Below are 20,763 nucleotides of genomic sequence, written 5' to 3' on the forward strand. Positions count from 1 at the left end.
CGGCTCTGGAGCAACTCGGCGTTTGCTCGGCGATCAAAACTCGGCTCTCAGTCGCTATGTGTGAACTACTCAACAACTCGATCCGAGCGGCTCGGCGACCGGATCGGGATTTCTAGCATGTCAGATATCTGATCCGAGTTGTGCGACTGGCAGCGAGTGCTATGTCAAACAGCCAATGAGAACACAGGATACAGTGATGGGAAACGCAGGGGAGGAGTGTAAACAGGTGGGACAGGGGGATAATATAGTTTATATCAGAATACATCAGCACACACACACTTTTTATACAGTATTTCTGACTTGATCGTCCTCTACAAAACATAACACCAACACTGCATTGCAAAAATATTACTTAACCTCCAACTTACTATAGAACAAGCCATACTGTTCGTGTTGCCAAATCCACTCAGATTCATTTATTTTTCCTCCTTGATTTTACGCTGCACATCAGCGCACAAACACTTTGATCACTCGCTACTTGTTGACGTGCATTCTTGGACGTGGTATCATTAAACCCCTCGTCACTTCTCGTGTGTTTTTGTACAAAAAAACAATGTAGTTTGGGAGATCAGAGAAGCTCGCCTGTAATTCCAGTTGGTGATAGGTCGTGTAGTGTGAAACCCCCTATCGCCGATCAGTCGTGTAGTGTGAAATATACACCGACTGAAAGACTCCCGACCGAGTGCCAAAGATTCAGTCGTGTAGCGTGAACTGTACAGCGACCCGACAAATCAGAAAGTCGTGTAGTGTGAACTTGGCATTAATTGGTAAAAGCTACTTTTTACAACGGAATTAATTTGTCTGTCAAATTTGAGAGCTGGATCGGAAATAACCCCTAGATTTTTTTTTTTGCACAGCAGGACAAACTAGGAAAGAGAAGTTTCAAATCATCGCCAATAATTTGGGAACTTGAAGATGAACCGAAGATGACTACCTCAGAAAAATTGTGTAAATGATGGTAAATCTCGATATATCGACCAGCACTACAACTAGCTCCCCTTACCCTGTGCGGGAGCGCGCACGCTGGTCGGACTGCGCGGGAATGAGTGGCTCGTGAACGCGCGGCGCAGGAGGAGGGGGTCGGGCCGCAGGAAACAAACCCAGAGCTGAAGAGTGTGTAATGTCCGCCATGTTGTTCATGGCGCGCTGAAGCACAGAGACAGAGCGGCGCTACTGAGAAACCAGACCGACCGACAGAGAGCGACCGAGCCCCGGGCCTTCTCGGCTCCCTTCTTCCCACTGGACTACCTTCTGTTCGCTCAAGCGAAGGAGTGAGTGCTCAGAGCGGCACACTTTCCTCAATGAGAGCGCTAACGGTTTCATTTGGGAATCTAACCGGAGCTCCTATGTTTCTGCTGCGCTTCTCCGCACAATAAAATGAGCAAACTATCGTTTCGGGCGCGGGCGCTGGACGCTACCAAGCCCTTACCCGTCTTCCGCTGCGAGGATCTACCAGACCTGCACGAATATGCCTCTATCAACCGGGCAGTGCCACAGATGCCCACTGGCATGGAAAAGGAGGAGGAATCGGTACGTTTTAACAGCTTTGCGCTTAATATTGTTCAAATTTTCTGCGTTTTGAAAATAAAGGCGCGCCTTGCTTTTGCCTGCGCAGGTTTGCACAAAATGGCGGCCGTTTCGGTTTTTTTTCTGCACGGTAAATCATACACGTTCTGTTCAGTGTGCCGTATTTTATAGCCTGAATTAAATCTTGGGGATCATATCCGACTATTTTGGGTGAAAAATTCGGGTTGTGAAGTGGCGTTGAACCAGCAATCGGGTTGCAAAACACAAAGGAGTCACGTGATCGGGGCTCAGCGGACATTTTGTCCATATAGCTCGATTTGACACGGACCGTGGCTGTAATGAGACGGAGTAACCAGCAGATGGCTCATTCATACAGGACACCATGTTCAATTTGAAATGTTTGCGTGTGTGTATCTAGCTTAAATAAATAATAATAAACAATTGTGTGTGCATATATACTATACATAACATACAATATTGAATGAACGTAGCGGATATAAGCTATACTTTTCATAAAGGTGAACTTTTGTGTGTAACCATGACTGACCAGATGATATTTGGGTGATGGATCATTCTCCAGTGGTTATGGCATGGCAGTGTGTTTTGTGAAAGTGTAGTAGTTACAGCAGTGTTGTTGTGATTTGAAACACTTTACTGTCATTGCCAATTAAAAGTTTATCCTGTGATCAGAAGTGTTTGCTTATAAAAGGCTTGAAAATTATTACTAATTACTAAAAATGTTAGCGTGTATATTTAACTTAAATAAATAATAATAAACAGTTGGGGAAGAACGAACACACGTGTGTGCATTATAGTATACATAACATACAATATTGAATGAATGTAGTGGATATAAGCTATACCTTTTATAAAGGTGTACTTTAGTGGGTATACAATTACTGACAGTACCCAATCACAACCCCGCTTAACCATGACTGAAGATGATATGTGGGTGATGGATCATTCTCCACTGGTTATGGCATGTCGGTGTGTCTTGTGAAAGTGTAGTAGTTACAGCAGTGTTGTTGTGATTTGAAACACTTTACTGTCATTGCCAGTTAAAAGTATGTACTGTGATCAGAAGAGTTGGGGAAGAATGAACACACGTGTGCATATAATAGTATACATAACATACAATATTGAATGAATGTAGCAAATATAAGCTATACTTTTTATAAAGGTGTACTTTTGTGGGTATACAATTACTGACAGTACCCAATCACAACCCTTCTTAGCCCTGACTGACGATGATATTTGGGTGATGGATCATTCTCCACTGGTTATGGCATGTCGGGTGTGTCTTGTGAAAGTGTAGTAGTTACAGCAGTGTTGTTGTGATTGGAAACACTTTACTGTCATTGCTAGCAGGAGGTTTATAGTGCTCCAATTAAAAGTTTATCCTGTGATCAGAAGTGTTTGCTAATAAAAGGCTTAAAAATTATTACTAATTACTAAAAATATTAGTGTGTATATTGAGCTTAAATAAATAATAATAAACAGTTGGGGAAGAATGAACACGTGTGTGCATATATAGTATACATAACATACAATATTGAATGAACGTATCGGATATAAGCTATACCTTTCATAAAGGTGAACTTTTGTGGGTATACAATTACTGACAGTACCCAATCACAACCCCGCTTAACCATGACTGACGATGATATGTGGTGATGGATCATTCTCCACTGGTTATGGCATGGCATTGTGTCTTGTGAAAGTGTAGTAGTTACAGCAGTGTTGTTGATTGGAAACACTTTACTGTCATTGCTAGGAGGTTTATAGTGCTCCAATTAAAAGTTTAGCCTGTGATCAGAAGTGTTTGCTAATAAAAGGCTTGAGAATTATGCACACACATGCATAGCTTATGTAGTGATTGTAAGTACCATATAGGTGCATCAATCTATAAAGTGTGTGTAAGAGACTTTACCAAGTATACCTTTTAAGTAGGGATGCACCGATCTGATATTAAGATCGGATATCGGTCCCGATATTACCAAAATGAGATGGATCGGATAATCAGGCCGATCCATGGGTCCGATACGTTCACTTTAGTTCGTTTGCGACGCATGCTAAGCCCATACAGGACGCGCTGCTGACGTATGGCGTATAACGCAAACAAAAAGAGCAACATGGAGCGAGCCAAAGAGTCAGCTGCATGGAGGTATTTCACGCTTGCTATGCTAACAAGTTCGATGGCAACATGTTTATTACTCATGTTTAGCTGCTATATTTTATTTTGAATTACTGTTTGCACTAAATATTTACGGATAAGTTTATTTGAAAAAGTTATTTAAGCTACTACTGTTTTTCTCATTGTCAGCAGCCACATTTTGGGTGTGTTCGAAAACCTAAGGAGCTGCCTCGCTGTCTTACTGTCTACATAAGCGGCTGCCTCAGTAGAGAGGATTCTAATAAGTCATCAACTTATAAATCAGGTTATTCGAACGTGCTACTTACACAGCGATTCCATCGGGTTTAGCATTTAGCATCTTGCCATTAAAAACAATGAACTGAGGTAGCACAGCGCTAACGCTAACGTCAATATAACATTTCCCTTCATGTACCGATAACGGTTACATTTCCTGACAAGCTCGAACTTGCAAATAAAAACACTCGATATAAGTTTATACAAGTTAAAAATCAGTAATATTTTATTTACGTTTGATAATAACTCCATTCGTTTCTCCGCCCTTTTCAGCTATGTTTATTTTTCTGCAATGAATGCTGGGATTGCTTTGGTCACCAAGGCATCGTCGGATGCTTACTCGTTGAGTGAAAATAACACTGAAATATTAAGATGCCTGTTTATTATTATACAGTATTGACAAATAAATAGCAGTTCAGTACATTTATATCTGTGTTAATTATATTTTGTTTTGCAAACTTAGTAATGTTTAAGTCAATCCTGATGCCTTAAGTCTTTCCCACATAATAAAGTATACGGTTTATTAATTCAACAATAATATCGGATCGGTATCGGGTATCGGCCGATATGCAAAGTATATGTATCGGATCGGTATCGGAACTGAAAAAGTTGGATCGGTGCATCCCTACTTTTAAGTGCACAAGTTGGACATGAATACTGATATACAGTGTATCACAAAAGTGAGTACACCCCTCACATTTCTGCAAATATTTCATTATATCTTTTCATGGGACAACACTATAGAAATAAAACTTGGATATAAGTTAGAGTAGTCAGTGTACAACTTGTATAGCAGTGTAGATTTACTGTCTTCTGAAAATAACTCAACACACAGCCATTAATGTCTAAATAGCTGGCAACATAAGTGAGTACACCCCACAGTGAACATGTCCAAATTGTGCCCAAAGTGTCAATATTTTGTGTGACCACCATTATTATCCAGCACTGCCTTAACCCTCCTGGGCATGGAATTCACCAGAGCTGCACTGGTTGCTACTGGAATCCTCTTCCACTCCTCCATGATGACATCATGGAGCTGGTGGATGTTAGACACCTTGAACTCCTCCACCTTCTACTTGAGGATGCGCCACAGGTGCTCAATTGGGTTTAGTCCATCACCTTTACAGTTTTCGAAGGGAGGGGATCATGCTCTGTTTCAGAATGTCACAGTACATGTTGGAATTCATGTTTCCCTCAATGAACTGCAGCTCCCCAGTGCCAGCAACACTCATGCAGCCCAAGACCATGATGCTACCACCACCATGCTTGACTGTAGGCAAGATACAGTTGTCTTGGTACTTCTCACCAGGGTGCCGCCACACATGCTGGACACCATCTGAGCCAAACAAGTTTATCTTGGTCTCGTCAGACCACAGGGCATTCCAGTAATCCATGTTCTATGACTGCTTGTCTTCAGCAAACTGTTTGCTGGCTTTCTTGTGCGTCAGCTTCCTTCTGGTATGACGACCATGCAGACCGAGTTGATGCAGTGTGCGGCGTATGGTCTGAGCACTGACAGGCTGACCTCCCACGTCTTCAACCTCTGCAGCAATGCTGGCAGCACTCGTGTCTATTTTTTAAAGCCAACCTCTGGATATGACGCCGAACACGTGGACTCAACTTCTTTGGTCGACCCTGGCGAAGCCTGTTCCGAGTGGAACCTGTCCTGGAAAACCGCTGTATGACCTTGGCCACCATGCTGTAGCTCAGTTTCAGGGTGTTAGCAATCTTCTTATAGCCCAGGCCATCTTTGTGGAGAGCAACAATTCTATTTCTCACATCCTCAGAGAGTTCTTTGCCATCAGGTGCCATGTTGAATATCCAGTGGCCAGTATGAGAGAATTGTACCCAAAACACCAAATTTAACAGCCCTGCTCCCCATTTACACCTGGGACCTTGACACATGACACCAGGGAGGGACAACGACACATTTGGGCACAATTTGGACATGTTCACTGTGGGGTGTACTCACTTATGTTGCCAGCTATTTAGACATTAATGGCTGTGTGTTGAGTTATTTTGAGAAGACAGTAAATCTACACTGCTATACGAGCTGTACACTGAAGTTTCATGTCTATAGTGTTGTCCCATGAAAAGATATAATGAAATATTTGCAGAAATGTGAGGGGTGTACTCACTTTTGTGATACACTGTATATCTACAGTCTGTGGGAAAGTATATGTCCTCTACCTGATCTATTAGTGGAAAGGACCAGCATATGACTTGATGGACCAATAGTGATAATTATGCACATGTAGCACTGTTTGGGTGTTTTTAAAGACTGGCCACTTTATTGCTTGCTTTCAGCTCATAGTGAAGGGAATAACTCGTTATGGATTTTAATCATGCTGGTCTGTTGTCCCATTCATCACTTTAAAGCCATGGTTTGGACTAGTAATTGGAAGGTTGCTGGTTCAGCCCCACATCTGCCAGGTTGCCACTGTTGGGCCCTTGAGCAAGGACCATAACTCTCAATTGCTTGCAATGTATACTGCTTTGGATAAACCATTAGCTAAAATGTAAATGTGAAAATGGTTTGTAACAACAATGTCTGGTTACCATCTAAATAAAATCTCCTTGTGGTCATATCCATATTCTACTGACTGGACTGGATCAATCTAATAAAACGGTGAATGGCTGTAGAAGTACCAAATAAATAATGTTTAAACAAATGTTTAAGGTACTTTATTTTAATGACAGGTTTATTGCCCTCTACTCCAACTCTAAGGATCACCATTTATTAACTGATAGTGACCTGATAGTGACTGTAGTCCCAAGATATATGATTGGGATGAATGTTTATTTAATATTATAAATAACAAATGATTAAAATTTCTAATATTTAATTGCAAGTAAATCAGTTGTCTTGAGTAAAACGTTTTACCAGACCTGGTAAAGAAAAGCACTTGGGTCATTAAATAGTGCTTACCCAACTAATTTTAAGATTGTGCAGTTGTAGCCTAGTGGTTATGGTACTGTATTAGTAATCACAAGGTCGCTGGTTCAAACCCAGCAAGGCTCTTTACCCTCAATTGCTTAGACAAAATACTGTTACAGTACTGTAAGTCCCTTTAGATAAGTGTCTGCAAAATGTTGAGGCAGCATTTTTTTTTTTATTACACTGGACACAAGGCAAGAGTGTGCTTTAAACAGGGTGACAGTTTTTCCTCATCTAAACACATGAACATGTAGGTGCCAAATGTCATTGCAAGATTGATAGAAAAGATAGAAACAATTTTTTTTTATCTGTTGCTTTTGGTATGTAATATTTTAATGCTGCTGCACAATTGAACGGCTTACTCTAAGCATCAGTTACAAAAAAAGGCAGATATTGTTGGGACTAAACTAAGGGGTAAGTCAGTATCTAATATTTGAGTCAACTTTTGGCAATCTGTTACCAAGGTATGGGAAATGTCACAGGTCTGGATTTTAGAGCTATATAAACAAGCTTTATTGTTAGGCTATGATTCGGTATATTATTGCTTTATAATGACAAAGAAGAGACAGCTTTAAGACCAATGAAATGCGTGTTTAATGTTAAATACAGAACAGAGCAGGGATGCGCGTCTTTTCTCTATTAAAAAAGGTTTAAATTTAGCTTCTAGCCTAGGATAGATATACACTGTGAAACGAAAAAAAAAAAGAGTTTACGCTAAATATTTAAATAAACGCACATCTAATCAAAATATGGTAAAAAAAAAAAAATTGAATAAAGAATAGTCTGTAAGAGTTTAAACCTGCGTTATCATGCGCGCTAGAAGAACCAACATGTTCATCTGATGTGGTTTAGAGAGGATCTGAGTGGGGTAGAGATGTTCCCGACGTTACCGATGTTGCACTAATACACGTGTACTGATCCTGCATGCGACTTTACAGATCAAAGCAAATCTAGCCTGGTTATTGCGCCACTATTAAATATCTATTTAGTAGATATAATTAATATAATAATATATACTACATTTTAAGTTATTATTCGTTTCAATACATTTTTATTCAACGAAAAAATACATTTAAATCATTCCAGCAAGCCAGCAAGAGAATATTTGCAGGCTGCAATGCCATATTAACCGTCATTAAGTGTTTTAGTTCACCAAGGCTGTTTGAATATAGTCTAAATTACAAGTATTTTATTGAGTGTGAACTCAATTTGATCATTAATAAACTTGCCTATAATTCCTGTTGTGATTGTTAACATTTTAAAACACAAAGCCTGACACTCAGCAGCAACGCATGCGAACAGGTTGCGGGAAAATGTCGCTCCTAGCTCATTTTCATTATGAATTTATTTAACACTTATTACGCCCGATTGTAAGCGTATAAAACAAGATGGACCCTGCAAAAATAAAAAAGTTAAGAAAGAAAGAAAAAATGTGAATATCGCGGTGATGCGGTTGCTTGGCATGCCCTGCGGTTGGCTGGTCTATACCGCGATATTTCAAAATTGCGGTTAGCGCGACAGCCCTAGTTCTGCATGTGTAAGCAGAGCCAAAAACAATTTTTAACTCTAATGTTTTATATTTTTTATACAACAGTTAGTTCCAACCTTACAATCTGATTGGTTGAGAAGCGTTCTAACTGTGCTGATATTTGTGATAACAGCACTGTCTTTTCACACCACAATGGTATTACTCCGCTGACGCGTTGCCAGTAACGACAAGCTTCATGCACACAAACGCGCACGCAGGCGACACAGCCTTTTTTTCCCGATCGCGTTTTAAATCCGTTATTTGATATACAATCTAGCACACTGTGTAGGGAACATAAATCAATTGTCTAATATACTGTCTAGTGCACTATGTAGTGAACATGAATGCGTTATCTGATATACAATCTAGTGCACTGTGTAGGGAACATAAATCAATTGTCTAATATACTGTCTAGTGCACTATGTAGTGAACATGAATGCGTTATCTGATATACAATCTAGTGCACTGTGTAGGGAACATAACCAATTGTCTCATTCACTATAGTGCACTATGTAGGGAACATAAATCCGTTATCTGATACACAATCTAGTGCACTATGTAGGGAACATTAATGTGTTTGTAACGCGAACAGTTAGCTTAATAGCCCAGTTAGCAGCTCCTAAAAGTTCTGTTATCACCCATATCCTTTGGTGTGTGCGAGAGGTTTTTTTATTTCTTTTTTTTCCCTTCGGAGGTTCTTGCCTTCTTCTTTTTGTTCTTCTTACCTCCCTGAAATGAGTTTTTGCAACTTGGGATGTCTGCTTTGTAGTGTTAAACTATATGCCTTTTTAGCCTACTGTGTTAAGGCAGGGTAGGGAATTTTTACCGTTGCATCGCAGCAACTCATTCGTTGTGGAACTACTTTTTGGCGGAAGGTATTGTCAATATTAAAGCATATTCAATATGAAATTCAGGGCTTCTTTGATTTTCTTTCTTTATTTAAAAAAACAAAAAAACTGTTGTATAAAAGCAATAGAACACGAGAGGGAGTGTGTTATCGCGAATAACATTACGGCTGTGATCTACGGCACTCACCTTTGTCTCGTGCCTGTGACCAAATCACAGCCGTGATGTTATTCGTGATAACACACTCCCTCTCGTGTTCTATTGCTTAAATATTGGCACACATTCTGAAGAGGTTCTGTTTGTAATACATTAAGTCAAATCCGATAATGTTACCAGCTCTATGAGCCAGTATCCAGCCAGATGCACTCTGTATTGGCTCAGTGCATCCCCAGGGCAGGGGGAGTAAAAATATTCATGGAGTGTTGTGCTTTCATTCTCGATACTGAATAATGTAGTGTAGCTCTGCAGCTCTTGCATATTTGCTTTTTGTAATCTCAACTCAAATCACAATCACATTGGCACACACCAGGTTCGTTAGTAATAATAAAAATGTTGTTATTATTATTAGGTCACTCTTGTTTTATATTTAAAGAAATAAAATGCTGGAGTTCATATAGAACATTGGATAATCTATCTGTCCTAAAATGCTGTAATAGGTTTTATATAAGACAGTGACTGTTTCCAATGATGTGTATACATATATAAAAATATATAATATATTTGTAAGTGGCCTAGGAGAATGCTAATCAAATTCCTGTTAACAAGAAATGCAAACAAAAAAAATGTATTAAATGTGGTATTCAATGTTCTTGACATACCATTTTATTTACTAACCCTTTTAATGCCATAGTCATGCCATATGCCACTTTATTCCCTTACACATTGACAATTCTTGTAAATGTACATTTACAGTTTTGTCATTTAACTGTATGTTAGTATTGGATGTGCCGGTCCAAAATGTATATAGAGCCGAAGCTAGCCTAAAATTTTAGCCTTAATAATAACCAATTCTTTTTTTTTTTTTATATCCACTTCGTTGCAATTCATCTGGGTAGTGTGAACTCACCAAGACCCTTGAGAGGAGGTTTGATTTGATTTGATTTGATTTTATTGAACCATTTCATATTTTATAAATAGATACAATACCTCCTATAAAAAACTGAAACAGTCAGGGATAACACAAAAAGTCCATAGACTTATTTCCATTGTGGTCCCTAAGGTGGTCTTGGTTCAGTCCCAAAAAAAACTCTTGAGCAGTTTGTTTGTAGTCAGACTGTGGTTTGACCTCGAGCTGACCCAGCTAGCTTCTTGTTGTGCATTCTTAATATTAAGCTCCCTGCTTCTGCTCAGTCGTCTGAAAGCAGCATGTCTTCTTTGCAAAATCTGAAGCCGTATTTTCAAGATGTGGTCTTAAAGTAAATTCGGCATTCTGCTGATGTAGTTTAGCCTGGTATATTGCTCAGATGACTGACACTATCTTTGCCATTGCTCCTTGTGTAATTGCAGTTATCCTGGATTTACTTCCTCCTGCCTCAGACACATCTGATTAATAAGTGGAGTGAACGTTCGCATGGTTTCTTGTAAGGCATTTTGGTGTACTTAAAATTTTTAAAGTACCAGACCAGAGCAAACAAGCGATAGGTGTGAAAATGCCAGTTCAGAGCAAACATTAAATCCATGTATAAGCAAACAAACTTAAGTTACCTTTTTACCACTTGGTTCTGGCTTTTAAAATTTACTTAGGAATTCTCTCTGAATGCATCTGTAAACAAAACTGGCCCATGCACATTGAGGATAGGTAAGGATGAGTCACAAGTCATCACTCTGTTTTGCTTGTCTGTGTTGGAGGGATTTCTAGCTGCGCTCTCACATCCATGATGTGTGTGTGTGTAGACAGTGCCTGTCCACTCTCCCCCATCCTACTTCAACTAAAGAGCTGTGCCAGTTCTACACAGTGTCTCGTTTGTAGTGTAGTTGCCAAGCTTAGCAGAACTCGGCTTTAAAAAAAAAAAAAAAACACAAAGCCACCATAAGCGTTTTGCAGTTTTTAGATAGTGAGGATGTTTTTGTTTGTTTTCGCTGGCAACACTTTCACTGCCTGTCATCATTTCAAACATGCAACCTGCAGGATTTACTTAAAATTTGTGGGAAATATGTGATCGTGCTAAAATTATTAAGATTCACTTGAATGTATTTATGGTTTAAAAGAAATGCAACAAGTATTGATTAGAAACTTCAGTGCTGACATTTTAAGATAAAGATAAAAAAATATATCTCCCAATGGGCCTTGAGATAAACTTGGTTTATCCAAATCCCAGACCTATCACTTGTTTATTCAGTTTAAAAACTTTTTTTCACTGTTATTTTACAATAGCCATGTTTACATTCAGTCTGATAATCCTTAAATAATGTAACTAACAGCTCAGTTGGAGTAGAATACGTTCGTGTATACATCAGTCAGATTGAGGCCATTCTGAATACTGTTTCTATTGGATTGAATGAGGTGGGAAATCTTCGAAACAATCTTTTAAAAAGAAAAATAATAGCCATGTAAACACCTGTATCTGATTACATTCCCAATCAGAAAGAATGCTATACACATGTGCATTCCCATTATACTCTGGTATGTTCTGCACAGTGAGAATTTTTAAATCATGTCATAAATCATGAATGACTGCTGTGTCACACGGAAATTTTACTTTTAGTTACTTTTAATTATTTTAGTCTCCCACCTAGCTGAACCCTCCCACTTTCATCTGGGTGGTTAGTGTCATAGACAGTGGGACTGGCATCCAGCTCATATGCCTCAGAATGCTGCAGGACATTATGTATTCTTCTTGCCACTATTCCTCTTCAGTAAACAAGAAGTACATTTTTCTGAGTCATCAATTTAAAACTCCGGTCATGTCTCACTGCTCCTTTTTCTCTGACTAGAGCCACGTGATGCTTATGATGTTAAATTACATGAAGTAGGACTCTACACATGCGTGCCATTTTTGGATTGGATTATTTGTAAACAAAGATTTTCATCATGTTGAGTGTAGTGTTCATTTGAACACCCCAGTCTTAATCTATAACTGAAATCAATTTAATCAAATTAGTTAAAATATTTCCATGTAAATGGAAACAGTCTCATTTAATTACCTACAAATTATTAGTAATAATCCTTCCAGCAAGTGACTTTCTCATTTTTGTTTCAGATCTGTGAACTGTTTGCTCGCTCTCTGGGCATGGTTAGTTGTATGTAGGCCAGCCTTGTCCTTGTGTCTGTATCATTGCAGGTTTATATTGTCTAGAGATGCATGAGTACCGATACTAGTATCGGGTATTAGCCCGATACCTCGCTCATTAACTCGTACTCGTACTCGCAAACGAGGCTCCGATACTAAACATCCGATACCTTGTGCCTAGTGCACGTTGCTGCGTTAAAGCAGGGATTTTCAACCTGTGGGGCGCGAGTGCCTGACCGGGGGGGCGTGACATTACGAGATTTTTTTACTTCTAAAACTAAAGCAATTCATTTTTCACCCACGGGAGACAGATTGAATTATTCTCACTGACCACGCTCACACGCACGTTTAATGTTATTTAGTTCCGCTTCACAAAAAAAAACCTTCAAAATAGAGCTAACAGTGAAGATAACCGGTTACAAAAGCAGCGACCGCTGTTATAGGACGTGTTTGTGTTCAATACTCTGTTCACAGTGTCGATACAAGTGATTCAGGAGTCGACTCATTTTAAGCACAGCGTGAGTTTCTTTTCTCAGTCATCTCTCCGTGTTTACTGTTATAATAAATGATGCGGTTGTAAATAAACACCAAATACTACAGAACATTTTGTGTGACTCGCTTACATTATAAAGCTCAGGCTTAATTATACTGGTTTTTACCACCGAGCGGGAGCCGACTCTCGGTCGTTTACGATTTACCGAAGTGAACCACGAATGGATGTGCTGATAGAATCGGCTCAGATGGGATCGGACTGTATTATCTTTTTAAAGTAAATATTTCAATCAGCAGAATCGCATCGCATGTATGATGTGCACAACGTTAATTACGTGCGTTTATTAATGAACGTTTACATTAGCTTGTCAGAAGCTTTCTCAATGATGTCTGTTCCACTGCGCTATTTTACACTAAAAACTACACTATTCCATAATGCTCCAGATTGCATCATTCTAAATAGGTATCGGTATCGGCGAGTGCAAAAATACATGTACTTGTACTCGTACTCGGTTGGGAAAAAATGGTATCGATGCATCCCTAATATTGTCTTATCCATGAATTGATTGTTTAACTTTCATTTAAGGCTAAAATGTGCTGATATCTTACTTCTATGGTCAATGTCAGTGAAACACTTTTTGAACCAGTGATTGGTCTTTTGTCTGCTTTTCAGTGATGTCAGGGAACTACAACTAATGTATGGTGGGGGTGTTGTGTAAAGTAGGTCAGGTGTTTTGTATCATTTAAGCTGAAAACGGGTTAGATAAAATAGTTTTGACTCTTGTGCAGATCATATTTTTGCTTGCAGTGATGCTCAGTAGAAGGGTGCATGTACACCATGAGTCCTGTGTCAGCTACACCTTCACACATGTCTATTGCTGTTAGTGGTTTTTTACCTTAAAGATAAGTTTGACTATTGACAGATTCAGGTAAACAGTGTTCCTGCACAATGTCAATTGCACATGCTAAATGTTTACAAATGTTTTCTATGTTTACAGGTATGAATGTGTGTGTAAGGAGAGAGTGAGCTGTGTGAATAAGATTGTCTTTACTGTATTTTTCGTGCACTGCAAGCATCTGTGTAACCAAAAACAAATTCCTTGTATGTGTGAGCATTCTTGGCCAATAAAGCCCGATTCTGATTCTAATGTCACTGAGTAATTACAATACCTGACATGTCATGTATATAAATCTGTAGCCACAGCTCTAATCATCTGACTAATGACTGCACCATCTTTCTTGTTTATGACAAATTGTAAACGTTTGTACTAGAGATGCATGAGTGCCGATACTGGTAATCGGGTATTTGCCCGATACCGCGCTCATTATCTTGTACTCGTACTTGCAAACGAGGCTCCGATACTAAACATCCGATACCGTATGCCTAGTGCACGTTGCTGCATTATGCCTAGTTCACACTACACGATTTTTGCCCTGATTTTTGCTCAGCGACTGGCCGGCGCTAGATTTGCCGGCTCGCCGGCTCTGGAGCAACTCGGCGATCAAAACTCGGCTCTCGATCGCTAAGTGTGAACTATCCAACAACTCGATCCGACCGGCTCGCCGAGCGCTCGGCGAACAGGTCGAGTTTTCTAGCATGTCAGACATCTGATCCAATAGGTATTGGTATCGGTATCGGCAAGTACAAAAATACGTGTACTTGTACTCGGTTGGGAAAAAATGGTATTGATGCATCCCTAGTTTGTACTGAAGGAAAAATGGTTGGCTGATCAGTAGTTAGACTTGTGTGGAAATAAGTATGGCTTTGCGAGATTAGGCATAACCTCATGTGGGCTAATACTGCATGGGGGAGGGGTTCTATATGATGTCTGCAGCTCGTACGGGCTAATGCATGCAGCAGAGGATTGCAATATACGATAAGCAATTTAATTATTTGACTAGATTGGAAAAGGGTGGAAAGAAACTAAAGAACACACGTCAGTGAAAGCAATCTGTTAGAAGTCATGTCTGTTATGTATTTCTTGCAGTGGTTTATGTTCTGCATGCCAGTAAGCAGTTTGTGTTGTAGGTGATGAAGCGTTCCACTTGGATTTGACCTGCTTTCCCCTGGTTCCCAGGCAGAATGCCAGTATAAACACTCAAGCTGGACTGCATTAGTCAGCTATTACAGCATAACTTAAGCAGCCACACATCACTGTAAACCTCCAGAGACTGACTGAGGAGACTGATTTCCTTTTTTACATGAGATGCACATTTTCACTTTGTCAGTGTAACACTGACCATGTAGGACACTTAATAAATTTGACTCTTGTACAGTTCCGCACACCCCCGTTCACTCTACAGTGAAGGCACAGAAAAGTGGGTTTAGTACCAGACTAAAACAGTAACGCGGTGCCAAAGAGTGGCATATGAGGTCTTTTTACCCACTGCCGTCAGACTCTGCTACGAGTCTCTCTACAGTCGAGGCAGCCAGACCTAATGTTGTTTGCCTGATGAGGGTTTTTTCCTAGAACTTATACACTGACATCACTTTATTTTCTAAACTCCTAATATGTTGTTACTTATTTTTATTATCATTAATACAATTAAAACTGTATTTATCCGCTGTGTAAATATAATTTTAGTATAGTTATTGGAAACTGACCATTTATGTTCACTGTTTATATTGGAAGATCTTAGTTGTATATAAACTAGTGCATCTAATGTTTTGTTATACCACTGGAGTGTAGGTCACGAGAATGTCTTATTCCCTTACTCCCAAAATACAAACGCTTTTTATTGTATGTGTGTTTTGAATGTTATTAGTGGCAGTCGGCATTACCCAAGTACCTAAGTCTTGTTGCTGATCGCTCATTAAATTAAATGACCTTTTTTGTTGTGGAATGCAGAGAGCTCAACTGGGGTGGCTCAGTGGGTAGTACTGTCGCCTCACAGCAACAAGACCCTGGATTCAGATCCTAGGTGGAGCGGTCAGCGTCCTTTCTGTGTGGAGTCTGCATTTTATCCCCGTGTCTGTGTGGGTTTCCTCCGGGAGCTCCGGTTTCCTCCAACAGTCCAAAAACAAAGTGAGGTGAATTGGAGATACAAAATTGTCCTCGACTGTGTTTGACATTAAACTTGAACTGATGAATCTTGTGTAACGAGTAACTACCGTTTCTGTCATGAATGTAACCAAAGTGTGTAAAACATGACGTTAAAATCCTAATAAATTAATAAATTCTACATTCTAAGTAGAGATGTCAATGATTGTGTTGCATTGCTATTGCATTATTAAAGCATGTGTGACTTGTGAAGCTTAGTGATTTATATTTTTTATATGCTTGTTGAATAATGATGTTTGGTTGTTGGTTGAATGAAGTCAAAATGTGCATTTCTAACTCTAAATGCTCAGTAGGTTTTGTTCTTGCTGCTGATGGTCATATTGCTGTTACACATTACTGTCACAGACCTGCCAACATGTACGCATTTTGCGTAACGGGCAGGCATTTGGACCTCCTAGTACGCTTGTACGATTCCATGTACTAAAGTACACATATCGTTTGATCTCGCATTTCGCCAGTTTCAGTCAAGTTGTCACCAGGTTGTCACTAAAGTTGATTCCGCCGCTGAGCCACAGAGATCTGTGCGTAAGCGGAGTGCTTTCAGCCAATCGGAGCGCTTCATTTTCACCCAACCGCCCCGCCTCGCGCTTCAGTCTGAGACCCGCCACTGACTGCAGAATGAATGGGATTTCTCACAACGCGAATCATGGCGTCCATTCAGGGATAAAGTCCCGCCCTTCAACAAAAAGAGCCAATCAGCTTGCTGCTTGTGCCAAGAGCGGAGGGGGGTCAGCGTGCTAGTGGCGAACCCCCTCTCGCTGTGGAGTTGTGCGCAGTAGTCATAACGAGCCGTTTTTTGTGCATTATTGAGAAAGACGCTACAAAAACTTTTCATGAGGTTTTTATCAGATTTTATCAATGATGTAAAATATGTTGTTTAAATGCTAATTCCCTTTCGCCCGTTGACCTGAAAACATTGAAAAGGTAAAATTAAGACGATGAGTTAGCCCAATATTAACCCGATGGTATTGTTAACCACTTGTCAAGGTTACAAGGTTCATCTATTCAATGTGTGTTGCAATTGTAACCATCACGTTTCCCTGTGTTCTTATAATTTTAATATTTTTATTTATTTATTTATTTACAAAGAATGTCTTCAGTTTACTTTCATTTCTGAGAAAATTCTCAGGTGGAATGAGTTTCCATGGGCTATACCTCTTGTACTATAGTTTATTTTCAATGCAATGTCGGGTGTGTGGTGTGGTTGCAGTAACTGTCCAAAAGTAATGGTTTACAAGTATATGCTTATGGAGTAACTAAGGCAGGGGTGCACAACATACGGCCCGCAGGCCAGATCCGGCCCGGCAAATGAGGTGCTGATGCATTTTTAAATAAATGATGCTGTCACTTTAAATTCACCGGGTAATTCCATGAACTTGCGACTGAAAAGTAAATTATGTAAATACAAGTTACTTCAGCTGCACCATGTGTTTGTCCAAACCAAGTACGAGTAAAAAAGGAAAAGTGGATCTCGAGCATACAAAATTTAACCCTGAATGGACATACAGGTATTTTCTCATGTCTGGTGTGCTTGCGACCACATTAATCAGTTGGTGTCAGAAAGATGCTGCAGTATCTCCCACTGACCAACACATTTCTTCTAAGTACCTGATGTTATGTAACTGTATTTAGTGCTGGGCGATTTTCACGATTAATTCTGTTAATTAGAATGAACTTTTTCACATGATGTTAGAAATGTGACAATCGCGATTGTTTACATACTTTATATTTTAATTAAAATACCAACATGTCACGAGGCAGAAACTGAGGAGACGCTCGCGGAATATAAATCAGGGAACGTTTAATATCAAAAGGGCAAAAACAGAGTCCAAAACCAGAGGATAAACAGACAGGCAGGAAACGGAAGACAGCAAGGATTATACACGGTAATGGTTATATTCAGAAATAAGGACACAAACACGATCAGCAAAACTTCACATCGAAACACACAAACAGAAGAGTTTAAATAAGATTCATGGAACCGAACACAGCTGAACTGAATCCTGACAGACTGACAGTCCAGGGGCTCATGGGAATTGTAGTCCATATGGTTAGACGTGCAATATGCCCCCTCCATCCACCCCCCAGTCACAAGAAGACAAAATCAAAGCTGAGCTGAGTGCTTATTCGATGTCCCCCAGTGTAGATACTGATACAGACTCACTTATATGGTGGAAACAGTAAACAGGCTCGAGTTCCTTTTAAAAAACCTGTAAAGAACTGTTTGTGGTTTTGCACTTTTCTTATGCTGCACATTATTTAAAGTGAGTTGTTTGTGAGTTTTTTATATAAAGGATATAGCTAATTAAGATTTCTATTTTGTTCAAATTATTGTTAATTATTGTTATATTGTTATTGTTATAAAGTTTGAGTTCCTTGAAAGGATAATTAGGTGGTGCTGTTACTATTTTTGCATTTCTGCAGTCTTTGAAATTAAAATTTTTCAATTGCATTATACAAAAACAAAATTGCAATCGCAATCGAGAATCAATAATACATTTGAAAATAATCGAAATTTTTTTTTTCAATATCACCCAGCCCTAACTGTATTACAAATTCATGTGGACAGATCTGTAAAAATGAAATGTGTGGCCCTCTGGTTTAGGTGTTTATGTGAAATCGGCCGTTGGTAAAAAGAAGTTGTGCACCCCTGAACTAAGGAAAGCAAAGCATTGGGCTACATTTCAATGTTGCTTACACACAGCCCATGTGAAGCAACAAGCAGAAACAGTTTAAAGAAGTAACTGTGTTCTACAGTTAATCTGTTGTTATTATAATGACCACAACACCGTTGTAAAGCTGTTTTGATAATAAAACTTGAGTGAAATCTAAGTGGTAGGCGGGCGGTGGTGGACTGGACTTGAGCGGGGCGGGGTGTTTTGTACTCATAAAATTATTTCAAGGTTGGCAGCTCTGCTGTCGTGTTTGCTGTGTAAATTTATTTAATCATGCAGAAAACTCTTGCTAACCTATCTGATGGTTGGTTATTAGGAAAACTTTATTGGCACAATTTTCAGCTGAGCTGTTGTCTGTGTATACTGTTGTAAATAGAATTCACTTATGTTGCACCCAGTTGGAAAAAGGTTTTTTTAATACACACCTTTTGTGCATGTCTGAATGTTGCTTAGTTGTCTTTTCAGGCCTATTGCGATTAGTACCATGCATCACCTTGTGGGATGGCACGGTGGCTCACAGCAAGAAGGTCCTGGGTTCGATCCCCAGGTGGGGCGGTCGGGTCCTTTATGTGTGGAGTTTGCATGTCCTCCCCATGTCCGCATGGGTTTCCTCCGGGTGCTCCGGTTTCCTCCCACAGTCCAAAGACATGCAAGTGAGGTGAACTGGAGATACGAAATTGTCCAAGACTGTGTTTGATATAAACTTGTAAACTGATGAATCTTGTTTAATGAATAATTACCGTTTGTCATGAATGTGTGTTTATTGGGATTTTAATGTAATGTTTTACACACTTTGGTTACAAACATCGCCTTGTAATAAACCAGTGTCTCACGGTGATAAACACAATCACAGCTAATAGCAGTATCCATTTTTGACATTAGAGAAGTATGATAAAATTACAAATTCACCCAAAAATCTTTGTGAACACTTATTAGATTTTTCCATTAAAGTGAATGACAGTTCTAACTTAGTGTTGTAATTTTCTTTTAACTAACTATTTGGCATGCAGCTCTGGTAAAGCACTAGCTAGCATTGCTAACCATTTCACAGCTACTAGTTCCTACAAAGTTGCTATGATAGCAGTCAATATTGCTAGAGCTGTTTAATATATTATTTTACAATGATTTTGTCACGTAAACTACTAAAACAATACCATTACTTGAACTTTACCCTTAAGGACTTCAAGCTGAAATTCTTATTTCTTTAGTTGCTTCAGATATGAGCTTTGCATTTCTTATTGGGGCATGTAATCATTCTTGAAAGTATAACCCTGAATAAAATCATTATTGCCAGTCATTTTGGTGGAAAAATCTTCCAACCAAGAAAGTTTTTTTGTCTTTAGTAACCAGCCTAAAATTACATTTCGTTGTGCAGTTTATGAAGAGTGTAGTGCAAGGAAGCAGTTTCAGCATCCTAGGCTTTTTAGTATGTAATTAACCTTTTGTAGTGCATTTTTTGCCTTTAAAGAGGACAGAAAAAACACACACTTTTTATGGTCTTTTAAAATGTACTGTAGGATACAAATGCTACATTACAGAGGCAACATTTGGAGCCACGCTCTTTGTTATTGTTTTTATAATAGAAGGTATTTTTTTTGTTTTATCTGTTTTAAGGTACATAATGTTACTTGGGGGAATGTTAATCATTAACCTATAAATGACAATGAAGTAATTGTTTGATTAATTCTGTCAGTTAAAAGTCTTTTAAATTAATTTCCAGCAGCTGAAGCTTGATTGTGATTGAGAGCACAATTACAATCCAGACAGAAAGATAATGAAGAGAAACCAACTCTCATTTCATAGGAAAATGTTTTTATGTATTTATATTGTTTAAATATTAAATGTTGACTAATGAACATTAAAACCACAAATGAAAGCTGTTGTGGCTCAGTGTGGAGTCAGAGTTAATGTTAATCTCTCCAGGTTTTCTTTCTTCATATCTTCTTAAATTCTTTGAATTTTGTGAATATTTTGCATCATGCTCCTGAATAAAGGTAAAACGTTGCCAGTTATCTTAAAATTGCTACACTAATGTTG

At 39.1% G+C, this 20,763-nt stretch overlaps 1 protein-coding gene across 1 annotated transcript in view; it reads left to right on the plus strand.

Annotated features, from left to right (window-relative positions):
* The first annotated feature begins 956 nt into the window (after nt 1–956).
* epc1a (enhancer of polycomb homolog 1 (Drosophila) a) overlaps nt 957–20,763 on the plus strand; it is a 43,624-nt gene continuing 23,817 nt past the window's right edge. Inside the window, exon 1 of the mRNA XM_063002943.1 lies at nt 957–1,530. Within this exon, the coding sequence (XP_062859013.1) occupies nt 1,378–1,530 (153 nt within the window). The 5' untranslated portion in view covers nt 957–1,377. The remainder of the gene's footprint in view (nt 1,531–20,763) is intronic.

This window comes from Trichomycterus rosablanca, chromosome 10 (genome assembly GCF_030014385.1).
Source record: "Trichomycterus rosablanca isolate fTriRos1 chromosome 10, fTriRos1.hap1, whole genome shotgun sequence".
NCBI lineage: Eukaryota > Metazoa > Chordata > Actinopteri > Siluriformes > Trichomycteridae > Trichomycterus > Trichomycterus rosablanca.